Here is a 23,199-nt window from a genome sequence, read left to right as displayed (position 1 = left end):
AGCTCTGGGGCCACAACAAACTACAACTCCTAGAATTCCATAGCATTGAGCTATGGCAGTTAAAGTGGCATCAGCCTGGATTATTCCTGCAGTGCGGATTGCAACCACAGTCAATTACAGACTTCCTCATTTGAAGAGAAATCTGAACTGTGTGCACTTACTATGACACCTAGACTGACCATGCCCATTAAAGACTGATGTAAATAACGGTTCCAAAACCAATTAAAGAAAATCCTAGAGCTGAGACATAGGCTGCTAATGGCCCAGGTAATAACAACAATGTTTGGACAGTGATCCTGACCCAACCTCAAACTTAAATGGAGCACTTAAAGCCCTGCCTTGATCTGAGCTGAGGCAGGACAGAATTGGGAAGGTGGGACTGACTCTCCTTCTTTGGATGATATGGATGACTGGCAGATCAGAAACTCTACCTGTGAAGCATGAGAGAAGGGCCAGACCCAGCATGAAGGACTGCCTGCTCATACTGCAGGAAAGTTACCACTTCTGCGCTGAACTACATGACCTATCTCTTTATTTTTCAGTATCGGTGGAGCCACGGAGGCTTTAACGCTATGAACATAACAGTTGCGGTAGGGTTAGTGCTTTATTTTTCAAAAGCTTTAGAAGGCTCCTCCAATGTGTGTGTTACAGGCTGCTGAGTAGACCTCAACCTCCGCCTCCAGCCCATTGCCTAACATGTTTACTATTTCAGCATGAAGTCAGACCAGTCAGTCAGTAAACACATACAAGTCTTGAGTCGAGTCAAGTCATGGCATCATTTATTGCCAAGTCCAAGTCTGAAGCAACTTGAGTTTAAGTAAACTGACTCAAGTCTACATCACTGCTTGGATGAGAGGCTACCAATGAACAACAGGTGCTGCAGGCTATATTTCAGAAGCAGGAACTGGCAAAACAACTTATGAATCTTCCCTGCCTAAGAAAACCCTAGAGAAATCCTGAGGTTGCTCTACCTCCTGCTGGGGGCTAATCCTTCCTCCTGCCCAGGAAGGCAAATAGTGTGAAGGTGGTTTCTTACTACTTGCAAGCTCAGAGGAGGCACATAAGAAGGCTGTGGCTGCATCTGCAGTGCAGAAATAATGCAGTTTGACACCACTTTTGACTGCCATGGTAGAATACTATGGAATCTTTGTAGTTTGTTGTGGCACAAGACAAGGCTAAATGTTTTGCAAAACTATTGTTACCCAAAATCCAAGGGCACCCACAAATGTATTCCATGGGTGAATAAATTTATTGATTTAATTTATTGCATTTCTAGCCTGCTTTTCACAAATACTCTCAGAGAGGCTTACACATTGGGAATTAGACAGCTCCCTGCCCTCAGGCTTACAAACTAAAGACATGACACACAAAGAAAGAGGATGGCAGTGGGGGAGACAACCAAGTCCAACAGAAACTGCCTCTTGTTCTTTCTCCGAGGCCATGGCTATGGCTGTTCAAATGGAAGAAGTGTCTTTCTTCTGCCTCTGGGCTAGGCATGGTTGCCAGTTTCCGGGGAATTCCCCAGAATCCGGAGAATTTAATTAATTTCTTTCCGGGGATTTTGACTGAATATTCCAGTAAATATTGGGGAATTCCAGGGATTTTGGAGTTTTGGTAAAACATTCTGGGGAACATCTTCAAGGCTTGTTTTAGGCAACACTGCTCAAAACACTGCCTAAAAAGTTGGGGATGGGCAGTGACAGTGAGGAGTCACGCTAAAATCTGGCAGAGTACCTTCCTGGTCCTAAACTAGATTAAATCGAAGGTGCACAAATGGGCATATTTCTGGGCAAAATGTGGGCGGTTTCTCAGTTGTTTGAGAATGTTTTTCCAGGAAGAGGAATGACCAGAAATATGTGGAAACGGTAGTTCAAATGTCTCACGCAAATAAGTGACATCTCCAAAGGGAAATGCTATTTCATTCCCAACCTCCTGGCAAATACCCTCTGTATGTCGTTCATACCACACTGCTATGTGAAGGAGTTATGTCGATTCCAGCCTCAAGGGACCTACCTTGACAACAACATTATTATTATTATTATTATTATTATTATTATTATGCTTTATTTATATAGCACTATAGATTTGCACAGCACTGTACATACAAACAATAAAACAGATAAGAGTAAACCTGCCCATGGCGTACAAGCTAAGAAATAACCGCATAATACATATAAATAATACACAACAATACAGGAAAGGGTTCTATAAACTGGCTATTTCAGAGGAGGAGATACGACAGCTGCCGTTAAAACAGCATTGAAGACCTTTCTCTTCCGGAAGGCCTACCCTGTCAGTTATAAATCATGACTTTTTTAATCGTTATATTTTAAAGAATGTATTCTATGAGTGTACAGTGGACCCTTGCCTTATGAGGGGGATTTGTTCCGGACCCCCCCCCCCATTATTCATAAGGTGAATAACACAAAGACTTAAGTCCCATTGAATATAATGCGGCGCGGGCACATCGGTGCAGTGGTGCGCTGCACCACGGATGCATGCGCCATCTGTTGCGCAACTTCAGTGTAAGCTGAAAGCTGTGTATAGAGCACCCACGTATGTATTTTAATGGCCTTATAGAGCAGTCGCCCATCCTTTCTTGTGGACTTGAGACCCAGTCTTGAATGGTGGCCTCCATCGTTTTCAATGGGGCTCGCCCCTGCAGCGTATGCGCTATGTGCACTCACGGGCACATGCTCCATTCAAGTCTATGGGGCTTGAATATCTGCGAGTCTGTTTTCGCAGGAGGTGAACAGATCCCCCATGAAAATGGACAGCCAACCCTGTTGTATTTTATCTGTTGGTTTTATGTGGTGTAGTACACCTAAAAATGTGCCCTAATGTGGTGGCAAACATTTTTTTCCCGTATTTTCAGGGATTCACAGCTGAAGTGGGCCTCAAAGGATGCCAAGGCAGAGGCTGTGGGAGGACTAAACCCAGAGAAGCCTCCTTCTTGGAGGGCTCCCTTTTATTTAGCCTCCATGGCTCGCCTCACAAAAAAGAAAAAGAAAAGCCCTTCCCCCCATTAGTTCCCTCAGCCGCAGTGATGCCAGCACTGCGCATGCGCATCAGGGGCCGTCGCCGGCTTGCGAGCGCTCGTTGGGGGATGGGAAAAGAAAGCTGTCTCTGAGAGAGACCTCGGGCGCGCGCGTCCCTTCGCCTCGCTTAGGCACGCCCCCGCTTCCCTCGCTCAGCCTTCCTCCTCATTGGCTGAAGCTGAGGCGAAAGAGGCGAGGATTTGTGGGCGAGAGGAAAAAGAAAATTTGCATACAAGAACGCTCTCAACAAATCAGGTCACAGGCCTAGGGGGAAAAACACACACACACACACACACACACACACACACAACAACCATTGGCTCGTTTTGACGGCATAGACATGTGAAGCGACTCGCGATTGGCTGGTGGCGACGGGAGAAGCGTCATGCTCCAGGTTATACAGTCCGCCCCGCTTTACTTCCTTTGATTGACTTGGAGGTCAACCTATAGGAGGAGGAGGAGGAGGGGGGGCGTTACAACCTTTTGAGAGAGCCTCTCCCATTGGTGCGGGAGGTGTGGAACGCGCGCGCCTCCCTCGCCCTGGTTGAGCCGGTTAGAAGCCGGGGAAGAAAGAAAGGAAAGGAGGAAAGAAAGGGCGAGAGGTGCGCGCGCGCGTAGCGGGGGCGCGCGGGCCAAAAGGAGGAGGGGGAGCGGCTCCGCCTTTGTTCAGCCGCTTTGGAACTCTCAGTGCGGCGGGAGCGCGCGCGGAGGGAAAGGTGCGTATACTGCGCACGCGCGCGAGAGGAGGGGGGAACCGATGAATGAACGCGTGTCCGAGCGCTCGTGTGAACGCACCCGGGAGTGTGGAAATCGCGGGATTGAGGACGGTGGGTGGGTGGCTGGGTAGGTGGACCTTAACTAGGAAGGAAGGAAGCAAGGAAGAGAGCACCATTATCCTCCTCCTCCTCCTCCCTTTACAGCTGAATCCAGAAATCCCACCTCGCCTTTTGAGGGTAAGAAGATAAACCCGTGTCTGCGTGTGTCTCTCTGTGTGTGTCCCCTGTTCTCCCTCCCCCTTCTACCAACATACCTCACCCTCCTCCCTTCAGCATCCTTCTTTTATCCTCTCTTTAAGCATCCTTTGAGATCAGACTGGATGAAGGCCATCGAGGTGGACTCTGGGGACCAGGGTTCGAATCCCACTGGGTGGCCTTCATAGAGTTGGAAGAGACCCCAGGAAGGGCCCTAATCCAGCCCAGCCCCATTCTGCCATGCAGGAACTCTCAGTCAAAGCATCCCCATTGACAGATGGCCATCCAGCCTCTGTCTAACCTTGGGTGAGTCACACTCTCTCAGCCTCAGGGGAAGGCCATGGCAAACCCCCTCTCAACAGACCTTGCCAAGAAAACCCCATGATAGTAGGGTCACTATAAATCAGAGTTGATTGGGAGCCATATATACCAAATGACAACAAGGTCCCCAGTCTGCCAGGTACAGCTTCTCCCATAATATATACAGTATGTATGTATACAGTATAAGAAATGGCTTTAAGGCACCTGACTGCTAGAGCTCAAGTCACACACTCCTCTGAACAAAGCTTGCCAAGAAAAACCCAAGATAGGTTGGCCTTAGGGTTGCCATAAGTCAGGAATGACTTGAAGACACACAGAAACAACAACAAAAACCCTTTAAAAACCAATCTCTAAATATCTGGATGCTCATCCCAGCCTCCCCCACAACATCATTTAGGCTTCATTCATGCATGCCTTGTATTATTTCAGATCTTTCATATACTGTGTATAATACACACACACACACACATATATATATATATATATACATACACATATATACTGTGTGTGTGTATATCTATATATACTGTATATGTGTATGTACATACACACACATATACTATGTATATATCACATACATATACCCCACTCTTTGACTTCGACCCTCAACTTATTTTATCGTGTGTGGTGTGCCTTCAAGTCATTTCTGACTTATGGCGACCCTAAGGTGAACCTGTCACCGGTTTTTCTTGGCAAGATTGGTTCATAGGAGGTTTGCCTTTGCCTTGCCCTGAAGCTGAGCGTGTATGACTTACCTAGTTATGGTGATGTGCCTTCAAGTCATTTCTGATTTATGGCGACCCTATCGTGAGGTTTTCTTGGCAAGATTGGTTCAGGGGAGGTTTGCCTTTGCCATCCTCTGAGGCCGAGAGAGTGTGACTTGCCCCAAGGTCACCCAGTGGGTTTCCATGACCAAGCCAGGATTTGTACCCTGGTCTCCAGTCATAGTCCAATACTCAAACCACTGTACCACATTGTCTCCCTACTTATTCCTCTACCCTCCATGACAAATACTTATGACTGTTGGTGCAGAGCTACAAATGAAGGGATGGGGAAAGAAAGATGGGTATCGTTTTTTACATTCACAGCATTGAACATTGTGTTATAAAAATCCCAAATAAGTGTGGATGTCTTGTCCATATTTCAGAGGCTCAGATAAAAGCGATAAAGGGGTAGAATGAGAATAAGAATCCCATCATTAAAACCCATTCCCCCTTAACTGCAGAGTCAAAAACCAGCCCAAGGCCAGTCTTCCTTGACCATTGCCCATCTCTTGCCAGTGAGCCTCTTCTGTTCTCTCCTCCTTTGGACCTTTTGATGATTCTAACTCCCGTCATCCCCTGCTACATCCCATCGCCTGCCAGGCCAACCCCAAAGTCTCTGGAGGCAGCACTTGCTTTTTCTTTTACCATCAGCAATTCTCTTTAGCTTCTGACTCTCTTATCCATTGATTTCACCGAGTAAAAGGGAAATTGTAGTCCCAATTATAGGAGGGGGAGAAGGGTATAAATATTATTATTATTATTATAGTAATAATAATAATAATAATAATAATAATAATAATAATAATTCTGGGAACTAGCTTTGTGAGACATTGAGCAGTCTCTGTCAGAGAGCTCTGATGCCACAATAGACTACAGTTCCCAGGATTCCCTAGCACTGAGCCATGGCAGTTAAAACCAATCTCAAACTGGATTATTTCTGCAGTGTGTATAATAATAGTAATAATAATAATAATAATAATAATAATAAATAGACTGCTTGTGTTAGCTAGTGGACCATCTAGTGTCTACTGGGATTTCCCTGGAGGATGTTGGACTAAGCAGATCACGGTCCAAAACACACTGCAGAAATAATCCAGTTTGAGACTGCTTTAACTGCACTGGCTCAAGTGCTAGGGAATCCTGGGAATTGTAGTTTTTTGTGGCCCCAGAGCTCTCTGACAGAAGGCTCAATGTCTCACAAAACTACAGTCCTCAGAATTCCCTAGCATTGAGCCAGGGCAGTTAAAGCAGCTCTTTGATACTGTCTTATGCATTTAAGAATATGCACCAAGGATTTCCTAGTGTGGCTTTAGTTGTGCTTTATGTTTCAAGGGATTTTAATATTATCTATACCCTGCTTTCTCCCGATATTGGGACTCAAAGTGGCTTATAATTTAAAAGCACAGTGCAATTAAAAATGAGCCATTGTGGCATAATGGTTTGAGTGTTGCACTATAACTCTGGAGACCAGGGTTCGATTCTTAGCTCAGCCATGGAAACCCATTGAGTGACCTTAGGCAAGTCACACACTCTCAGCTTCAGGGCAAGTCAAGGGCAAACCTCACCTGAACAAACCTTTCCAAGAAAACCCCATGATAGGGGACAGGCCCTAGGGTAGCCATAAGTCAGAAATGACTTGAAGGCACGCAACACACACACACACACACAATTAAAACATCCAAAAGTGACTGTTAAAATAGAATGTAAACTACAGTATTATAATGTTAAATGCATGCATTCCTGCTTTGTGTGTTTAAACAACATTCTAGTTTTATGTTATTTAAGTCAGACAATGCAAGACTGAAATCGAATCACCTCTACTTTTCTGTGTCACACATTCTGCCTCTGAACCCCAAAGGCTGCTGAATATTTCCTTTTAATATGACCCCCCCCCCCCCCGAACATAACATGTTCTTACTGAAGAAAACCTCCTTCTTTCATTCCTCTCCTCCTTCCCTACTGCCACCTTGCTTTTTATACAGTTTGTTGGCTCATGCCCAGGCATTGGTGAGAAATTTCATTTCGGTCCATTTTTAAAATTAGGATTTATCAAATTCACAGCTGGAGAAAAACCTTGAGATTTAAAAGGTACAGATGTAGGAGAGAGAGAAAACAACTGATTAATCTATCCAGGCCCAGGCCTTTGTTTTGCCCCTAAGACTGTGGCTTTGAAACCCTGTGTGTCTTCAACCATTTTAGTTCTGAATTAGGGTGGCCATTCTTTTGTTTGGGGAGGCCTCTCCTCCTTTATATCCATTTGGCCCACAGGAATAACATGCTGCTCCCCCTTCTAGCTCTCTGTATTGAATTTGATTGAGGCATGGAGGGGAGAATTTTGTTTCAGTTTGGGGAATTTACCCAAATTCCCAAATTGCATATTTAAAATGAGAAGAACTCAATGTTTTATAAAATCTGAATGTAGGCGGGAGAGAGGGAAAAAAGAACAGATTTTCCCATCCCTTCTCATGTCCTGTCATCCCAGCATTGCCTCAATCCATGTCCATTTTGTCGTTCCTTCCTCTATTTCCTGTGTTTTGGACTAAAAACAGGGTGTTTTTAGTCCAAAACACACTGCAGAAATAATCCAGTTTGAGACTGCTTTAACTGCCCTGGCTCAATGCTAGCGAATTCTGGGAACTGTAGTTTTGTGAGACATTGAGCCTTCTCTGTCAGAGAGCTCTGGTGTCACAATAAACTACAGTTCCCAGGATTCCCTAGCACTGAGCCAGGGCAGTTAAAGCGGTCTCAAAATGGATGATTTCTGCAGTGTGTTTTGGACCAATAAGAGACTCATTTCCAGCTTCACAGGGTGGAGGTTTTCTGTGTTCCCCTGATTCTTTTGCCTATGATATTCTCTAATTTTTCTATGATATTGTCTAGTCCCTCTGTGATATTCTCTAATTTTTGAGTTTGTATTCCTCAAAGGAGTTGGACTCTCTCTCTCTTTTGAGCCTATCTTCCTTTTGCTGATGCTCTCCTGCCGTTCTTCTGTTCCTCTTCGGCAAGCTCTCACCTGGTTCATATGACTTTAATGCATCCTCCCAGCATCTTCTGGATTGTTAAGGGCTCTGGGAGAATGAGGTCCCTTATTGCCTGGTGTCCAATGTCCAGAAAGTTGGAAGTCATGAGTGTTTGCTGCCTTCCTTTCTCTGCTCTTAATGTAAGCTGTGGATGAAATAGGGATACCAGCCTCATTTGAAGAAGAAACTCTGTGTGTGGCTCCTGGTGATGTCAGAGGGAGTGCAAGTTCTCATGCTGCTTTGATATCCTTGGGAATGTAGCTCAAAGTACTACAGCTTCTCCATCCAAGAGTAGTTGCTGTGCTAATACATGTGCATGATCTGTCACCTTGAAATCCCCATTGTTCCCTGCTCCAACGGTCTTGTCACTCTCAGAGGAGTTGGGAACGGTACCTGCTATTTGCAGCAGACAGCAGGAGCAGTTTTGCCCATGATTGTACTGTGTAAGGCTAGATAGGTCCCTTACCAGACACTGAGATATAGCATTTGACAAATTCAACCATTCTAAAATGGTAGCCATGAGCCCTGGCCAGTGGTTAAATGCCTATACTGCAGCCACTCACTCACAAACCATAAGGTTGCGAGTTCAATACCAGCAAAAGGACACAAGCTCAACTCAGGCTTGCATCCGTCCGAGGAAGTCACTAAAATGTGTACCCAGCTTGTTGGGGGCAATTAGCTTACACTTTGTAAACCGCTTAGGGAGTGCTTAAGTGCACTGATAAGCAGTATAGAAATGTAATAATAATAATAATAATTTGTTTTATTTATATACCGCTATTCCAAAGATCATAGCGGTGAACAGCAAGTAAGCTAATTAGCAAGTAAGCTAATTACTTGCTATTTATTATTATTTATTATTATTAGTAAGCTAAGTACTTGCTATTGCTATTGCTATGTACACACCCAGCTATCTCTGTGATATTTGGGTTGTCTTTTTATTCCTAGGAATTGTGTTCCAGCTCTTTTTTTATTTTTATTTTTCAGGTGCTTTGCCGCTCTGAATCATGAGTATTTTTGTTATCATTCCCGAATCTCTTCATAGACAGTGCCCTTTTCATTCCAGCTTCTTCTTCTTGCTCGCTGCTTCCCCCTTTCCCTTGCTTTTGTTGATAAAATTACATTTTTAAACCTGATGGTATTTGTCTTATTTTTCTCCCCGCTCCACCCCGATTCCTTGGCTCATCAGTCCTCCTTCCGCTGTCTTCTCCAAGAGGATTTGCTTCTGTGTCACCATTGTCCTTCATTCTTTCCCCAGAACATTTTACTTTTTAGAAATATTTTCTTTGTCTTCAGCCCAAGAATTCCTTCACGCTTCTGTCGGATGGAATTTTTGTTTTTGTTGTTGTTGTTGAGAAAACTGAAATATTTGAACTACTTTCTAGATTATGAATATAATTTTGTAATCATAGTTAGTAACACTGGTTGTGTTTGCCTTTACAAAGGTACAAAAACATTGCAGAAATAATCCAGTTTGTAGGAAATGCTGATCTTATATTATACCAGTTACACCAGAGGAATAGAGAGCAGGGGAGTATGGTACAGTGTATCAATCCAGTGTATACACTAATATATACTGTTGTTGAAACTGGGTCACTGTGTAATGTGACATAGATGTCATGTACAATGTGATGCAACAGCAAAACTTCATACAAGAGAAAGAGTGATATTCAGACATATATTAATTTGGTTGAAGATCACCTTTATCTGCACTGTCCCGTGAAGATGGTATAGGTTATAAAATATCCTCTTCCTATTTTCCATTTTGTTTTCCACAAGCCTGTCAGGTTGTTGTAACTAATAGACTCAGAAACATAGTGCTACCATCCCCTTGCCTTATAACATCTTACTTTTCACCACAGACTGGAGACGCTCAGTATATATTCCAATCCCCAAGAAAAGAGACACCAGGAACTGCAGTAATCCAAGAAGCCTTGCGTTAATTTTTCATGCAAGCAAAGTGATGCTTAAAATTCTACAAGAGTCTTATCATATATGGAGTGAGAATTGCCAGATATTTAAGTAAGGATCAAGAAAGGAAGAGGTAACTAGAGATCATATAGCAAACATACGCTGGATAAGGGAACATACTATGGCCTTTCAAAAGATGAGCCTGTGCTTTATAGAGTATAGCAGAATATTTGATTGTATAGATGATGAGAAACTAAAGATTGCTTTTAAAGAAATGAGTGTACAACAACATCTGATAATTCTTATCTCTACTCAGGACAAGAGACTTCTTTTAGGACAATATGGAGAAATGGAATGGTTTCCAATTGGAAAGAGGCACAGGGAAGGCTGTATTCTGTCACCCTATTTAATTTGTATGCTGAGCAGGATTTGACTTAGAGGAAGGAGGCGTGAAAATTGGAGGAAGGAACATCAACAATCTAAGATAAGCATAATACTTGCAGAAGATATCAGGGATATGGAAGGATTATTGAAGAAGCTCCAGATAGAAAGTGCAAAGGCAGGTTTACAGCTGAATGTCAAGAAAACACAGACATTCACAGACATGTATAACCACAGATGATCTACATAAGTTTAAAGTAGATGATGAAGAAGAGATAGAAATAGTTCAAGATTTTCCATAGGAGGAGATGGCAATCAAGAAATCAGAAGAAGACTAGGACTTGGAAGGCAAGTTCTTGATGTGTAAAGATATATAATTACATATCAAAGTTAGGATTGTCCATGCCATCATATTTCCCATTTCTATGTATTGTTATGAAAGCTGGACAGTGAAGAAAGCTGATAGGAGAAAAATCAGCTCATTTGAGATGTGGTTCTGGAGAAGAGTTTTGAATACCATGAACCACTAAAAAAAACCCCACTAATGGATGGGTCATACAGCAGATCTCCTGGAAGCAAAGATGACTAAACTGAGGTTGTCTTATTTTGGGAAGAGAGAACTCATGAGAAGAAAAAACTCACTAGAAAAGACTATAATGTTTGGCAAAATGGAGGGCAATAGGAAAAGAGGAAGACCACATTCTAGATGGATAGATTCAAATCAGAGAAGACATGGTCACGAATCTGCAGGAGCTGAGCAGGGAGGTTGGGGATAGGGTCTCTCATACATAAGGTCATCATGGGTTGAGGTAACCTCAAAGGCATTTAACAGCAACAACTAGTGTAGTTACTTACCTTTTCTTTTCTTTTCTTTTTGGCTGTGGAAAGTATTCCACTTTTAAAAATGATTAGTTTAATAAAGTTAATTAGTAACATAATGGATATGAATACCATTCACATTAAGCTGGATATTTTGGTTCACTATTCTAAAATAACAGAATTCTCACACTGTCCTTTTAAACAGTGAAGGTGAAAAAAGAGGCTTATAAAACATCTTATGCTATCTTCAATTTTGTTTTTCAGTCTTTTTAGCTTCCTAAAAGCCCTATACAGTTGCCCCTTTTCGCAGATTTAAGATCTGTGACCCTCACTTACTCATGAAGAGCAAACGGAGGGGGTTAAAATGGGGCACATGCCCGAGGCTGCTTGCGGGCACCTGCCCACTTTCAAGCCTATGCGGCTTGAATATCTGTGAGTTTCTGTTTTTGCGGGGTGGGGGATGGGTGGGGGGTCCGGAACAGATCTCCTGCAAAAAAGGAGGGCTGACTGTAACACGATAAATTTGGCATAGCTAATTTTATTTTAATCAATATACAGGGTGATTCTAAAAGAATGGTGCAAAACCAAATAAAGCCAGCTTTACTTTTGCATCAGTCTTTTTGAATCACCCTGAATAGGTCAGTGTAGTAGGTCTGGGACACTTGTGGTCCTTCTCATGTTGCTGAACTACAACTTCCACTGGTGCTAGCCAGCATGGATGGTAATGTGGGATGATGAGAATTGCACTCCTAACAACATTTGGAGTGTCATATGTCTTCAGTCCCTGCAGTAGGGAGTGCATGACTCTGGTAATGGAGACACAACCTGTGATAACATATTTTGTTACAACTTTTTAAAAAGCAGGTATGGAAATGTGAGAACATTTTCACTTGTATACAACAGAGTTCAGAATGTGAATATTTATTATAAAACAATCTGTATTCCATCATTTGACTCAAGAAAGCCTCCAAGGTAGCACACAGACCAGAGCAGGCTAAAAACGTAACTTACAACTCCAGACTCGGATGGGGGGAGGTGAAATCAATTTTAAGGGCTTGGTGAAGAAATTTTGAAGAGAGGACTGAAAAGCTAATGTAGGGGACCAAATGAACGTCCCAGTAATTCCACAGCCTGGATGATGTGGCCTGAGAAGCCTTAATCTGTTCCCTAGATTTTGGCTGGCAGTAGGGTGTGGAGCCATGGGCAAAGTTATATATGCTTAAAGCATTATGTTACAAGTCTCTAATAACAGTGTTCATTAAGTCTTGCACTTGTACATCTGAGTGATATGTACAGGATTGTGCTGGAAGTATTCTGAGGTCTGTAAATAGTGATTTCTTTATAGTTTTCAACATTGCAATTCTATTTTTTTCTTTTTTTTTTTGTATACTGGGTGAAGAGAAAGGTTTTGTTTCTCCCTTGAGTCAAATACAACAACTCCTCAGTGTAATTTTGATCATATCTATAATATCTATCTATCTATAATATGCTTTGCTTCCTACCTTGGCAATCATGGTTGGGGGCACCTCATCCTAACATTTAAGGGTGAGACCCCTCACTTAGACCCAGCTTGCTTTTTACCAGGAAGATGTTAGAAAGCTGTCTTCTGATGAGGAGTTAATGGTTGATTGCACAATGGGGGAAATCCTTTCGGGTTGTGTAGAAGGAATGGATGGGTCCACCCTTGTAGGGAGACATGAATTGGTTCCTGTTCTTGTCCTTATCACTGGCCCCAGTCAGCATTCTGACAGCGGCGTTTTGCACATGCTGAAGTTTCCGAACAGTTTCCAAAGGCAACCCCATGTAGATTGCATTGCAGTAATCCTAATGGGATGTAATCAAGGCATGTGTCACAGTAGCCAGATCTGACGTCTCAAGGAATGGGTGCAGCTGGCACACAAGTTTTAACTGTACAAATGCACTCCTAGCCACTGCTGAAACCTGGGCATCCAGACTCAGAATGGAGTCCGGGAGCACACCCAAGTTGTGTGCCTGAGATTTCAGCGAAGTGTAACCCCATCCAGCACAGGCTGAACCCCTATTCCCTGATCTGCCTTACAGCTGACCAGGAGCACCTCTGCCTTGTCTGGATTAAGTTTCAATTTGTTTGTCCTCATCCAGTCCATTATTGACCACACACACTGGTTCAGTACCAAGATAGCTTCCTTGGAGTCAGATGGAAAGGAGAGATAGAGTTGGGTGTCATCCGTATATTGATGACACCGCACTCCAGATCTCCAGATGACCTCTCCCAGGATTTTCATGTAGATGTTGAATAATATGGAGAACAAAACAGAATCCTGTGGGATTCCATAGGCCAGTGGCCAAGGAGTCAAATAGGAGTCCCCCAACACCACTTTCTGAGTTCGCCCCTCCAAGAAAGACTGGAACCACTGCATAACAGTGCCCCCAAGTCCCATCCCAGAAAGGCGGCCCAGAAGGGTACCATGGTTGATGGTATTGAAAGCTGCTGAGAGATCCAGCAGGGCCAATAGGGACACACTCCCCCTGTCCAGCTCCCTGTGTAGGTCATCCACCAAGGCGACCAAAGCTGTCTCTGTTTCATAGCCAGGTCTGAAGGCAGATTGAAATAGATCTAGATAATCTGTTTCATCCAGAAACCCCTGGAGCTGGGAGGCCATCACTCGTTCCAGGACCTTGCCCAATTAGAGACTGGCCGATAGTTATCCAGGATGGCGAGATCCAGGGAAGCTTTTTTCAGTAGTGGCCTCACCACAGCCTCCTTTAGAAAGGATGGAAATCTGCCTTGCAGCAGTGAAGCATTCGCCACTCCCTTACCCACTCGGCCAGCCCCCCTCTAGCTGCTTTCAGGAGCTAGGAAGGTCAAGAATCGAGTATGCATGTGGTGCCCCTCACTTCACCAAGGATCCTGTCCACATCCTCCGGCTACACAGATTGAAACTTACCTAACTATGCACTCTGATTATGCAAAATTCAACACATTAATCATTGTATTTTTCCTACCATACTGTTTCAACCTTAGTACCAGTACCAGTCTAAGAGCTCTTCATTTCTTCTTCTTTTTCCCTTAGTTCAGGGGCTGGGAACCCATGGTCCTCCAGGTTCTGATGAACTAGCACTCTCATCATGGTAACCTACTTGTAGTATTACTATAAGGGAGGAACTACAACCAAGCCCTCACGAGGCTGGCTAAAACCTCCTTCAGCTTGGCTGGTGGTGATGGTAATGGTAGTTTGCAAAACATTGGAGGGCCATAAGTTTTCCATCCCTGCCCTAGCTGGTGTGAAAAGAGGGAAAGTTCCAAGCAGCCCCAAGAGAGTAAAGGGACTACCTTGATTCTCTCCAGGCTGCTTGGAAGTGAAGTTCCACCATGCTGCCAAGCCCTAGGCTTAAGCAGCCAACACACTCACTGCACAACACAAGGCCATCTCTACTTACCTCCTTTCCTAAGTGAAGGAGGAAGGAATGGAAGAACACGGTGGCAATGCTATGCCTTTGCAGTAGCAACCAGAGCCTGCAGGACGGGATGAGACTCCTTCCAGTGCCAGTCCTCTTGCAGTTTCCTGCTTCATCACCACAGCTGTGTTTTAACTTATCCATTGGCCTATGATAAAGGAAGAATCTGGGATTTACTGCTTCAACTGGCCCAGCTGCCCAGGACATTTTTACTCCCCCTTTAGTCTGGGATTTTCCAGGTTTTCTGGGACAAATGGCAACCTTTGACACTTGTGCAGTAGCTCATTTTGGAGCATTCCATTGCTGAGTGACCTTTGGTGGAAACACTGCCCCTACCTTTACATTGCAACTGCATTCGTGTTTTTCAGTTTCTCTTTCCTCAGTTCATTTTTCATCTGCTGCACTTGTTGCATCTCTAGGACTCTTCTCCTCAGTAGTTGAATTTTTTCTTTCTCCACATCTCTTTATTTTACTCTTCCATTTCTTCTTTTCATTTTTTCCTTCTACTTTTAATAGCCATTGCAAAATAAATGTCTTCAGTCCCTGAAGACATTTATTTTACAATGGCTATTATATAAATAAATAAATAAAATAATCTTTATTTCTCTGCTCTCCCCTTCTTGTAAATCCACAGCGCTATATAAATAATGTTTAATAATAATAATAATAATAATAATACACCTTGGTCAGGTGGCCTTGAAAGTACTTTTCCAGCTGTGTTCTGCTTGTGGATATAAAATCATTTTATTAGATGGACATTCTGAGTGGTTCTACTGTTTTGGAGAAGGACATAAGGTCTCTAGACATGTGGTGCTTGTTGGGATTTCTCTAAATACTCCAGTTTATAAGGTTGTCAGGTTGTAACTCAACAGTTAGATGTTAGAGAGAAGATCAAAATGAACATAATTTTCTGCATGCTGAGGCTAAAGAATATCAGAACAGCTGTTGTATCTTTTCTGTAATCAGGAATGTTTTCTGTAATCCAGTGCTTTGCAGTCTTAAGTGGATATGGAATGCTCCTATGAGAAGACTTTCCCATTCACTCCAGAGAAGATAGACTAAATTAAAAGCAAGCACTTTTAAGTTGCACTGGTTTGGTGGAACAGCAAAATCACTTCCGTTGAAAGGAATAGTACTTTAACAGTGCTTTGGTGGCTGGATGACGGTTGACATGGTGTGGAAACCCTTGAGGAAGTCCTGCAATATGCATCAGTGGGCATAATAAAGAGCCATAGATTTAGGACACAATTCTGTTTTCAAAGGGCAGATTTTGTGGACATCTGAAATGTTGTGGCAGAAGGAGCTATTTTGAAAATGATCAGGATGGTGGATATGGTTTCCCTTGCTTGTCTGCTCCCCAGTGCACTCACTGCAAAGCAATATTTCCAGTTCAAAATGGGTGTGTGGCTCTGGTACACATGTCTGCATGGTACAATTAGTTTTGGCCTTACCTAAATACTTAACAGACCAGAACTTTGCAGAGATAAGTGCTGCACAGCTTGGGGTGCTAAGAGGTAGAAATTAAGAACACAGACTCATTGAAATGGGCTCAGTGGACTGTCTTTGTAAGATATAGGATTATCTCCTGCATTCTCATTCTTAAGAAGCTTGCAGCAGGAAATACAGCATTTGATAATTTTGTTGTTGTGCGACTTCAAGTTGTTTCTGATTTCTGGTGACCCTAAGGGTTTTCTTGGCAAGATTTGTTTGGAAGGGTTTACTTTTGCCTTCCTGTGAGGCTGAGACACTGTGATTTGCCCAAAGTCACTCAGTGGGTTTCCATGGCTGTATTGGGTAATTTGAACACTGGTTTCCAGAGCCATAGTCTGATGAACTTCTTTGCTTTTCCCACTTTATTAGGAGCATGCACAAAACAATAAACACAGAAGAAACCATCAGCATTAGTAAAACAACCCACACTATTTTGTTTCGTCTAGCCTTCCATATAAAGCAGGATTAGATTCAGTTGAGGGTGGTTTGAAAATTGGGGAAAGGAACATCGATATTTTAGGATATGCAGACGACACTGTTATTTACAGAAAATAGCAAAGGCTTAAAATGATTTTCGATGACAATTAAGGAGGAAAGTGCAAAAGCAGGGTTACAGCTGAATATCAAGAAAAAGAAAATGATGACCTTAGAGAGTAATACTAAAGTGAGTAATGAAGATTTTTCAGTGCTTTGTCTTAGTCATTAATCAAAATGGAGACAATATTTAGAAGAAAACTTAAAGCTTGGAAAGACATCTGAGAAGGAACATCCATGAAATAGAATCTCCTGTTTCTACGTAAGGTTGTGAAAGCTGGACAGTGAAGAAAACTGATGGGAAGGGAATCAACTCATTTGAAATGTGGTGCTGAAGGAGAGTTCTACAGATAGATACCACGGACCACTAAAAAGAGAAATGAATGGGTCCTTCTAACAAATCAAGCCTGAACTCTTGCTAGAAGGCAAGATGACTAAACTGAGTCTGTCCTACTTTGAACATATCATGAGATATAAGAATAATGAGAAATGATAATGCTTGGTAAATTGGAATGTAGTAGCAGGTGGATTGAGTTAGCCAAGAAAGCCTTAGTCCTGAATTTGTAAGACCTGAGCAAGACAGTTGATGACCAGGGCTGCTGGAGGTCACTCATTCATAGGCTTGCCATAAGTTGAAGATGACTCAGTGGCAGATAACAACAACACATTTTCCATAGTGGCAAGCAGACGTAAAGAATTATTCCCATAGAATGAACTGAGAAAAGGAGATGAAGACCAGGAATTGCAATGACTAGATACTGTGCCTTCTTTTACATAAACACCTTCTGTTAATATAGTTTTCGATGTAATTTTGGGGGAGTAAATTTATGAACAGAGCCAGCATGGTGTAATAGTTGGAGTGTTGGACTAGGAGTCGAGAATTTGAAGCTCCCTTTAGCTGTGAAAATCCACTGAGTGACTTTGGGCACAACCTATGATGAAGCCAGTGGCAAACCTCCTCTGAATAAACCTTGGCAAAAAAGCTTAAATCAGAGTTGTTTTGGAAGTTCATAAACACAAAACAAAATGTGCAAACTAATTTTCTTAAGTATTTTACAGTCATTTTTAAAAAAATATCCCAAGTCTACTTTTTCAAATTTTCTAGAAAATAAAAGAATTGGGTGAGGGGAATGAGGAAGAAATGATGCCCCCCCCCCCCAAGACCATCATATCTCTGACAATAACTAAGTAAAGCAGGTCAGGTCTTTACCCCAGTCTTTTGATCCAAATTTGTACACTAAGGGTGACAAGAAATGAGGGATGTGAGTGATCAAAATGAGAGGGTAATAGGTATAGGGAGAGAAGAAAAGATGAAGAAAAGAGTCCAAGAGATAAATATTAGCAAATGCAGGATCTGTGCTTAGGTAACTAATGGGACACTTCATGGGAAACTAATTTTGAGGATGTATATGAACAAGGAAGGAAAGGTGACCTATGGTGCATGCTATAATTTCCAAGATGAATAGGTCTTATTTTCCCCTTCTCTATCCAGGCTACCCAGCACTCAGAACATTTTGCAAAATTTATATTTTAGTAAATGGAATTGAAGAGAAATACGGATGCCTTCTTTTACTTTTATTTGCCCCACGATCCTCTTAGGGAATATTTGAGGTGGGGGAGGAGGAACAAAGCTCATTTTGTAGATAACTGCTATGATATGTGCATAATGTTGCATACCAATAATAATAAAACTTATTTTTATCCCGCCCCTCTGCACATCCCAATGTATGGGTTTATTAATGTGAACATAATTTCTTTCAGTATGTTTATTAAGAATGTTGTTGCTGTAGATGTATCTGAAATAGTATACATGTGTGGTGCTGGTGTTCATTTTTGGGTTTTCTATGTTATTAGTCTGCAGTGTTATACACACTGACCTGGAAATGTCCTACTGAAGTCAATCAGTCTTACTTTTGAATAGGCTTGTTTGTATATGATTGTGTATGTATGTGCTTCTTAGAATGGACTGTAGCATTTCTTAGCACTGGCCCTATGTATAAATAACATTTATACATAGACTGATATGTTAAATTTGTGATATACAGAAGACAACCATTTTACATCTACAAATGCAGGCAGAATGCAGAGTTTAGAAATAGAATAATGAACACAACTTTTTCTCCCCTCCCTAACAGTGTTGGAATAGATTTTGGCAACTTGGAGAAAACCTTAATCGTCTCTTGGGACCAGTGCTATGAGTTAAGAAGCATATTGGGATTTACAGGTAGGTGAAAATTCAAATTTAGGCTTGAGCTGTTTATGAAGTGAATATTATGTATATACTGTTTAATTTTTTTAATGAGTTGGTAGTGACTGAAGCATTGGAAAAGTCTTTCCTAAAATAATGAAAATTGTATGTTACTAATTCTTTATAGATAGTGAAGGAAGCTGGTGATTTGTGTTAAGTAGTTTACTACAATTAAGCCAAAGTTACTTGTTTTTGTTATAAACAGACATTAATTATGCTTTCCCCCAAAATATGAAACTGTTAGATATATGTAGAAATATGTTGGGAATGTTATGGGGCATAACCTTAAGTAGAATTTTGGGGATTTCCTAAATGGAAAAACAGTGGCAAGCAAGATCAGATGTGGGAAATGGAAAGGAAAGGAAAGTTTTCACTCCAGGACTGGGCAGTTGAGGCCCAGTGACTGCATGGCCCCCTTTGGACTGCAGCCTTTGGATCCACAGACACCTGCCCTAAAATTGTAGTTGTTCCAGCAAAAAAGGCGATTTCGTTCTCAGAAGGCTCCAGGTTTTTAAAAAGAGATTCAATGTTTCCCACTATTCAAGACCAGCCTCCCCTCCAAAAAAGCACACATTGTCCAAAAATCAAAGTCAGAATCCGAAGGTGACATCCAAACAGCTCCAAATTTATTTTTTTAAATGTGCACTTTATTTGGACCCCAAAAGATCTTAGGGCTAATGACCAGTCCCCAGGCTGGAAGTGAGCAATTTGTTGGACTCCCAAGTCCCAGCAGCCCTAAGCAATGTAGTCAGTGGTGTGGAATGCTGGGAGGTGTAGTCCAACAACCTCTGGAGGGCCACACATTTCTCACCCTGTCTTAAGCCCACACATACTGCTCACCCTGCCCTAAATGTTCTAATGCATGATAATGTATCCACTTTCTTATTGTACGTCAGTAAGGATTGTTTCATGTTACTTTTCTTACAATAGTATACATAGATGTAAGAGAGAACCTGCACATGTGACACACTTCTGTTTTATTGTGTGAAACAGTGCAGAACCAGCTGCCAATTACAGCTTGCCACTATGCATGGTAAAGTACATGCACTCAAGCGGTGTGCCCTTTCAGCAGATAGAGCATGCAAATACCAAAGCTTGCTTGACACTGTAACAGAATGGGCTGACAGAGTTCAACTGCTGTGAAAGAAATTCAACTAGACTTTGGCTGCCCTTTTAACTCCAGCTTTTCACACCTTTGTGGTATTTGAATAATTGGCACCAACTCAGTGGCCTGCAGAGTGCAAGATTTCTCCATTCCCATTTCCAAAGCCAAGCCTAATTATTTTATTTCACTGGGATACAATAATAATTTTGAAAAAGATCCACGAAACAGATTGATAAAGTAGACATGGGGAAAAACTTAATGCTAGAATTGTTAAACATATAGAAGATCTAGCTTTGCTGAGGAAAATGCAACATAATTTCCCCAAAACACAATCCGCCTCGGTAGTCTTTTCAAATTCTTACAAAATGTTGGGAAATTTGTAAATCGATGTTCTGGTAGATAATGGTATAATCCATATAAGCATTGAGCCAAGGCGGTTAAAGCAGTGCCAAACTGCATTAATTCTGCAATGCAGATACAGCTGAACTCCTTCTCTAGCTTGGTAGACTTTTTTAACCACATGTTCTTTTGTGGTCAGATGAATAATTGACAAAGCTGGGGGGGGGGGAATCTAAACTTATGCAACCCATTTTCCAGAATACAAACAGGTGGTCCTATTCACCTCATAATCTAACAGGAGAGCGGTACATAAAGCAGTAGTAATGCAGACAGATGGGTTTGTAGTACACAAAAAAGTGTAAAGGCTACTTTATATGAGTCCCAACGATGTAATCCTTTTCTTTTCCTTTTATCTGCAGTTATTATAAGTATTGGACTGGATATTGAATTTTTCAATATTTTTCAAATTTTTTAACCTTTTATAAGGAAATAGCTCTCCTCTTCCTTCAGGCAGAGGCTCCAAGCACCCGCCTTGCCTTTCTCTTCTCCTCCAGGAACAAAAATTTGGGAAGATAAGGAGAAGGAAGAAAGATCAGGGTCACCAAGGTCCAAAACACACTGCAGAAATAATCCAGTTTGAGGCTGCTTGAACTGCCTTGGCACAGTGCTCAGGAATCCTGGGAATTATAGCTTATTGTGGCACCAGAGCTCTCTGACAGAAGGCTAAATGACTCACAAAACTACAGTTTCCAGGATTCACTAGCATTGTGCCAGGTCTTTAAGCAGAGACTGGATGGCCATCGGTCGGGGATGCTTTGATTTGGATTTCCTGCATGGTAGGGGGTTGGACTGGATGCCCCTTGTGGTCTCTTCCAACTCTGTGATTCTAAGTGGTCTCAAACTGGATTATTTCTGCAATGTGTTTTGGATCCAAGTCTCCTGTTCCCCTTCAGCACCGTTTGGGAACCACTGTTGTAAATCACTGCTTGTGTTTTGTTGAGAGATGTGAAATAATTGTGGCTTTTTGTCCCCTAATACTGCTGTTTCTTCCACTAGGATATTATTTTAAATACCCTCATTGAAAATGTCTACTCCTGATCCTCCTATGGGGGGGACACCTCGTCCTGGGCCTTCTCCGGGGCCTGGGCCTTCTCCTGGTGCTATGCTGGGACCCAGTCCTGGACCATCCCCTGGTTCTGCACACAGCATGATGGGCCCCAGCCCAGGGCCGCCATCGGCAGGCCACCCTATACCACCTCAGGGGCCTGGAGGTTATTCTCAGGACAACATGCACCAGATGCATAAGGTAGTAAAACATAACATCTGCATGTATATTTGGTGGAATTGCTTTGCTCTACTGTTGTCATTAATAGAATTTAATATATTCTCAGTCTTATCTTTCTGTGTAGAGAATTTATTTGTTGAAGGTTTTGTTCCCTCCCCTCATGTCTATTATGATGAGAAAATCAGTTATTTATCTTTCTGCCTTTAGTACATAGGGCTTCGGGAAATTACTTCCCTTTGGAATCTGCTTTTGTTGTTATTTTGTTGTCCTTAGACAGTTATCTATTTGTTTGTTTTTTGAGTTCTGGTGTCTTTCTTTAGACAAAGCTTTCTCCAGCCAATAGCATTCAACTTATTCTTTTTGTTTTCAGTATATGCATTTCCGTTGGAATAGTAAAGTCTGATGTTAAAACAATAGCACAGGACATTAGGAGATTATTAATCTTAAATGTATTTAAGACTAAATGTTAAATACATTAAACATGATAAATAATATTAAATGTATTTCGTACAATTGAATGTATATATTTTAATCACATGGTGTAGTGCGTGTGTACATACCTTCAAGTTGCCCCTCAGCAACCTCATAAATTTCATAGGGTTTTCTTAAACTAGGAATCCTCAGAGGTGGTTTTGCTAGTTCCTTCCTTTAAAATAAAGCCTATAGCACCTAGTATTTGTTGGCGGTCTCCCATCCAAGTACTAACCAGGGCTGATCCTGCTCAGGTTCCATGATCTGATGGGATTTGGTGCCTTTGGAATACTTAGGTCCTCAGTCACATGATACTGGGGAAATAAGAATATCTTGAGATGTATGTGGTGTGTGTGTAAGAATTTTTTTCCTCCCCAGCAGCTTAACATATACACCCATATTCATGAATACTTATTACAATGCATTGTATACAGTAGGACTTAGTTTCAGGAATGGAGATTGAATCTTGATTTCTCTAGAATACCTAAGATTTATTTATCAGCAGTTTCACGTGAAAATTTGCTGAATTGGTGGTTGTGTCCTGTAGGCAGATGTAGTTTAGCTCCTTCATTAGAATAGATTCTGTTTACATGGATTCTAGAAATTTGATTTTATGTTGTTGTTGTTGCAGCCAATGGATTCCATGCATGAAAAGGGAATATCTGAAGACCCTCGTTACAGCCAAATGAAAGGCATGGGGATGAGGGCTGGTGGGCACACAGGAATGGGGCCTCCTCCAAGCCCTATGGATCAGCATTCCCAAGGTACACTTTCCTTCAGGATTCATGTGGGTCAAATTGCTGGTTAAGTTGTGAGTTGTTGATAGAAATTACTGAATTTGAGATAAAATGGCAAGAACAGAAAAATTGCCACGATGTGTATAAATCATTTTTATTCCATGACCATTCAGTCTTCAGTTTTGTGTTGCTATTGATGTGATACATTGTGTTGATCAATCAAAGCTGTATAGGAGAGCAGTGTTTTAGCAAGAAATCAGTGTGTCAGGACATCATAAAAATGTGTTTTTGATGGGGTGGAATGGCAGATGTAGCAGGTGGTAATA

General features: G+C 42.0%; 1 protein-coding gene across 16 annotated transcripts in view; it reads left to right on the top strand.

Moving 5' to 3' along the window:
* Positions 1-3,588: 3,588 nt before the first annotated feature.
* The window catches only part of LOC149323029 (SWI/SNF-related matrix-associated actin-dependent regulator of chromatin subfamily A member 4), an 87,420-nt gene continuing 67,809 nt past the window's right edge, over positions 3,589-23,199 (top strand). For 7 of the 16 annotated variants that reach the window (XM_089486281.1, XM_089486271.1, XM_089486267.1 and 4 more), the window contains exons 1-4: positions 3,805-3,991; positions 18,824-18,912; positions 21,437-21,686; positions 22,768-22,900. In XM_089486281.1, coding sequence (XP_089342407.1) covers positions 21,465-21,686; positions 22,768-22,900 — 355 coding nt within the window. In that variant the 5' untranslated portion in view covers positions 3,805-3,991; positions 18,824-18,912; positions 21,437-21,464. Of the gene's footprint in view, positions 3,755-3,803; positions 3,992-10,120; positions 10,137-18,823; positions 18,913-21,436; positions 21,687-22,767; positions 22,901-23,199 lie in introns of those variants that run through there. The other 9 variants (XM_089486269.1, XM_089486268.1, XM_089486265.1 and 6 more) reach the window with 5 other exon arrangements.

The sequence above is a fragment of the Sceloporus occidentalis genome, unplaced genomic scaffold, assembly GCF_023333645.1.
Source record: "Sceloporus occidentalis isolate IW3139 unplaced genomic scaffold, rSceOcc1.0.p SCAF_1, whole genome shotgun sequence".
NCBI lineage: Eukaryota > Metazoa > Chordata > Lepidosauria > Squamata > Phrynosomatidae > Sceloporus > Sceloporus occidentalis.
This window is presented reverse-complemented; position numbering and strand designations above follow the sequence as displayed.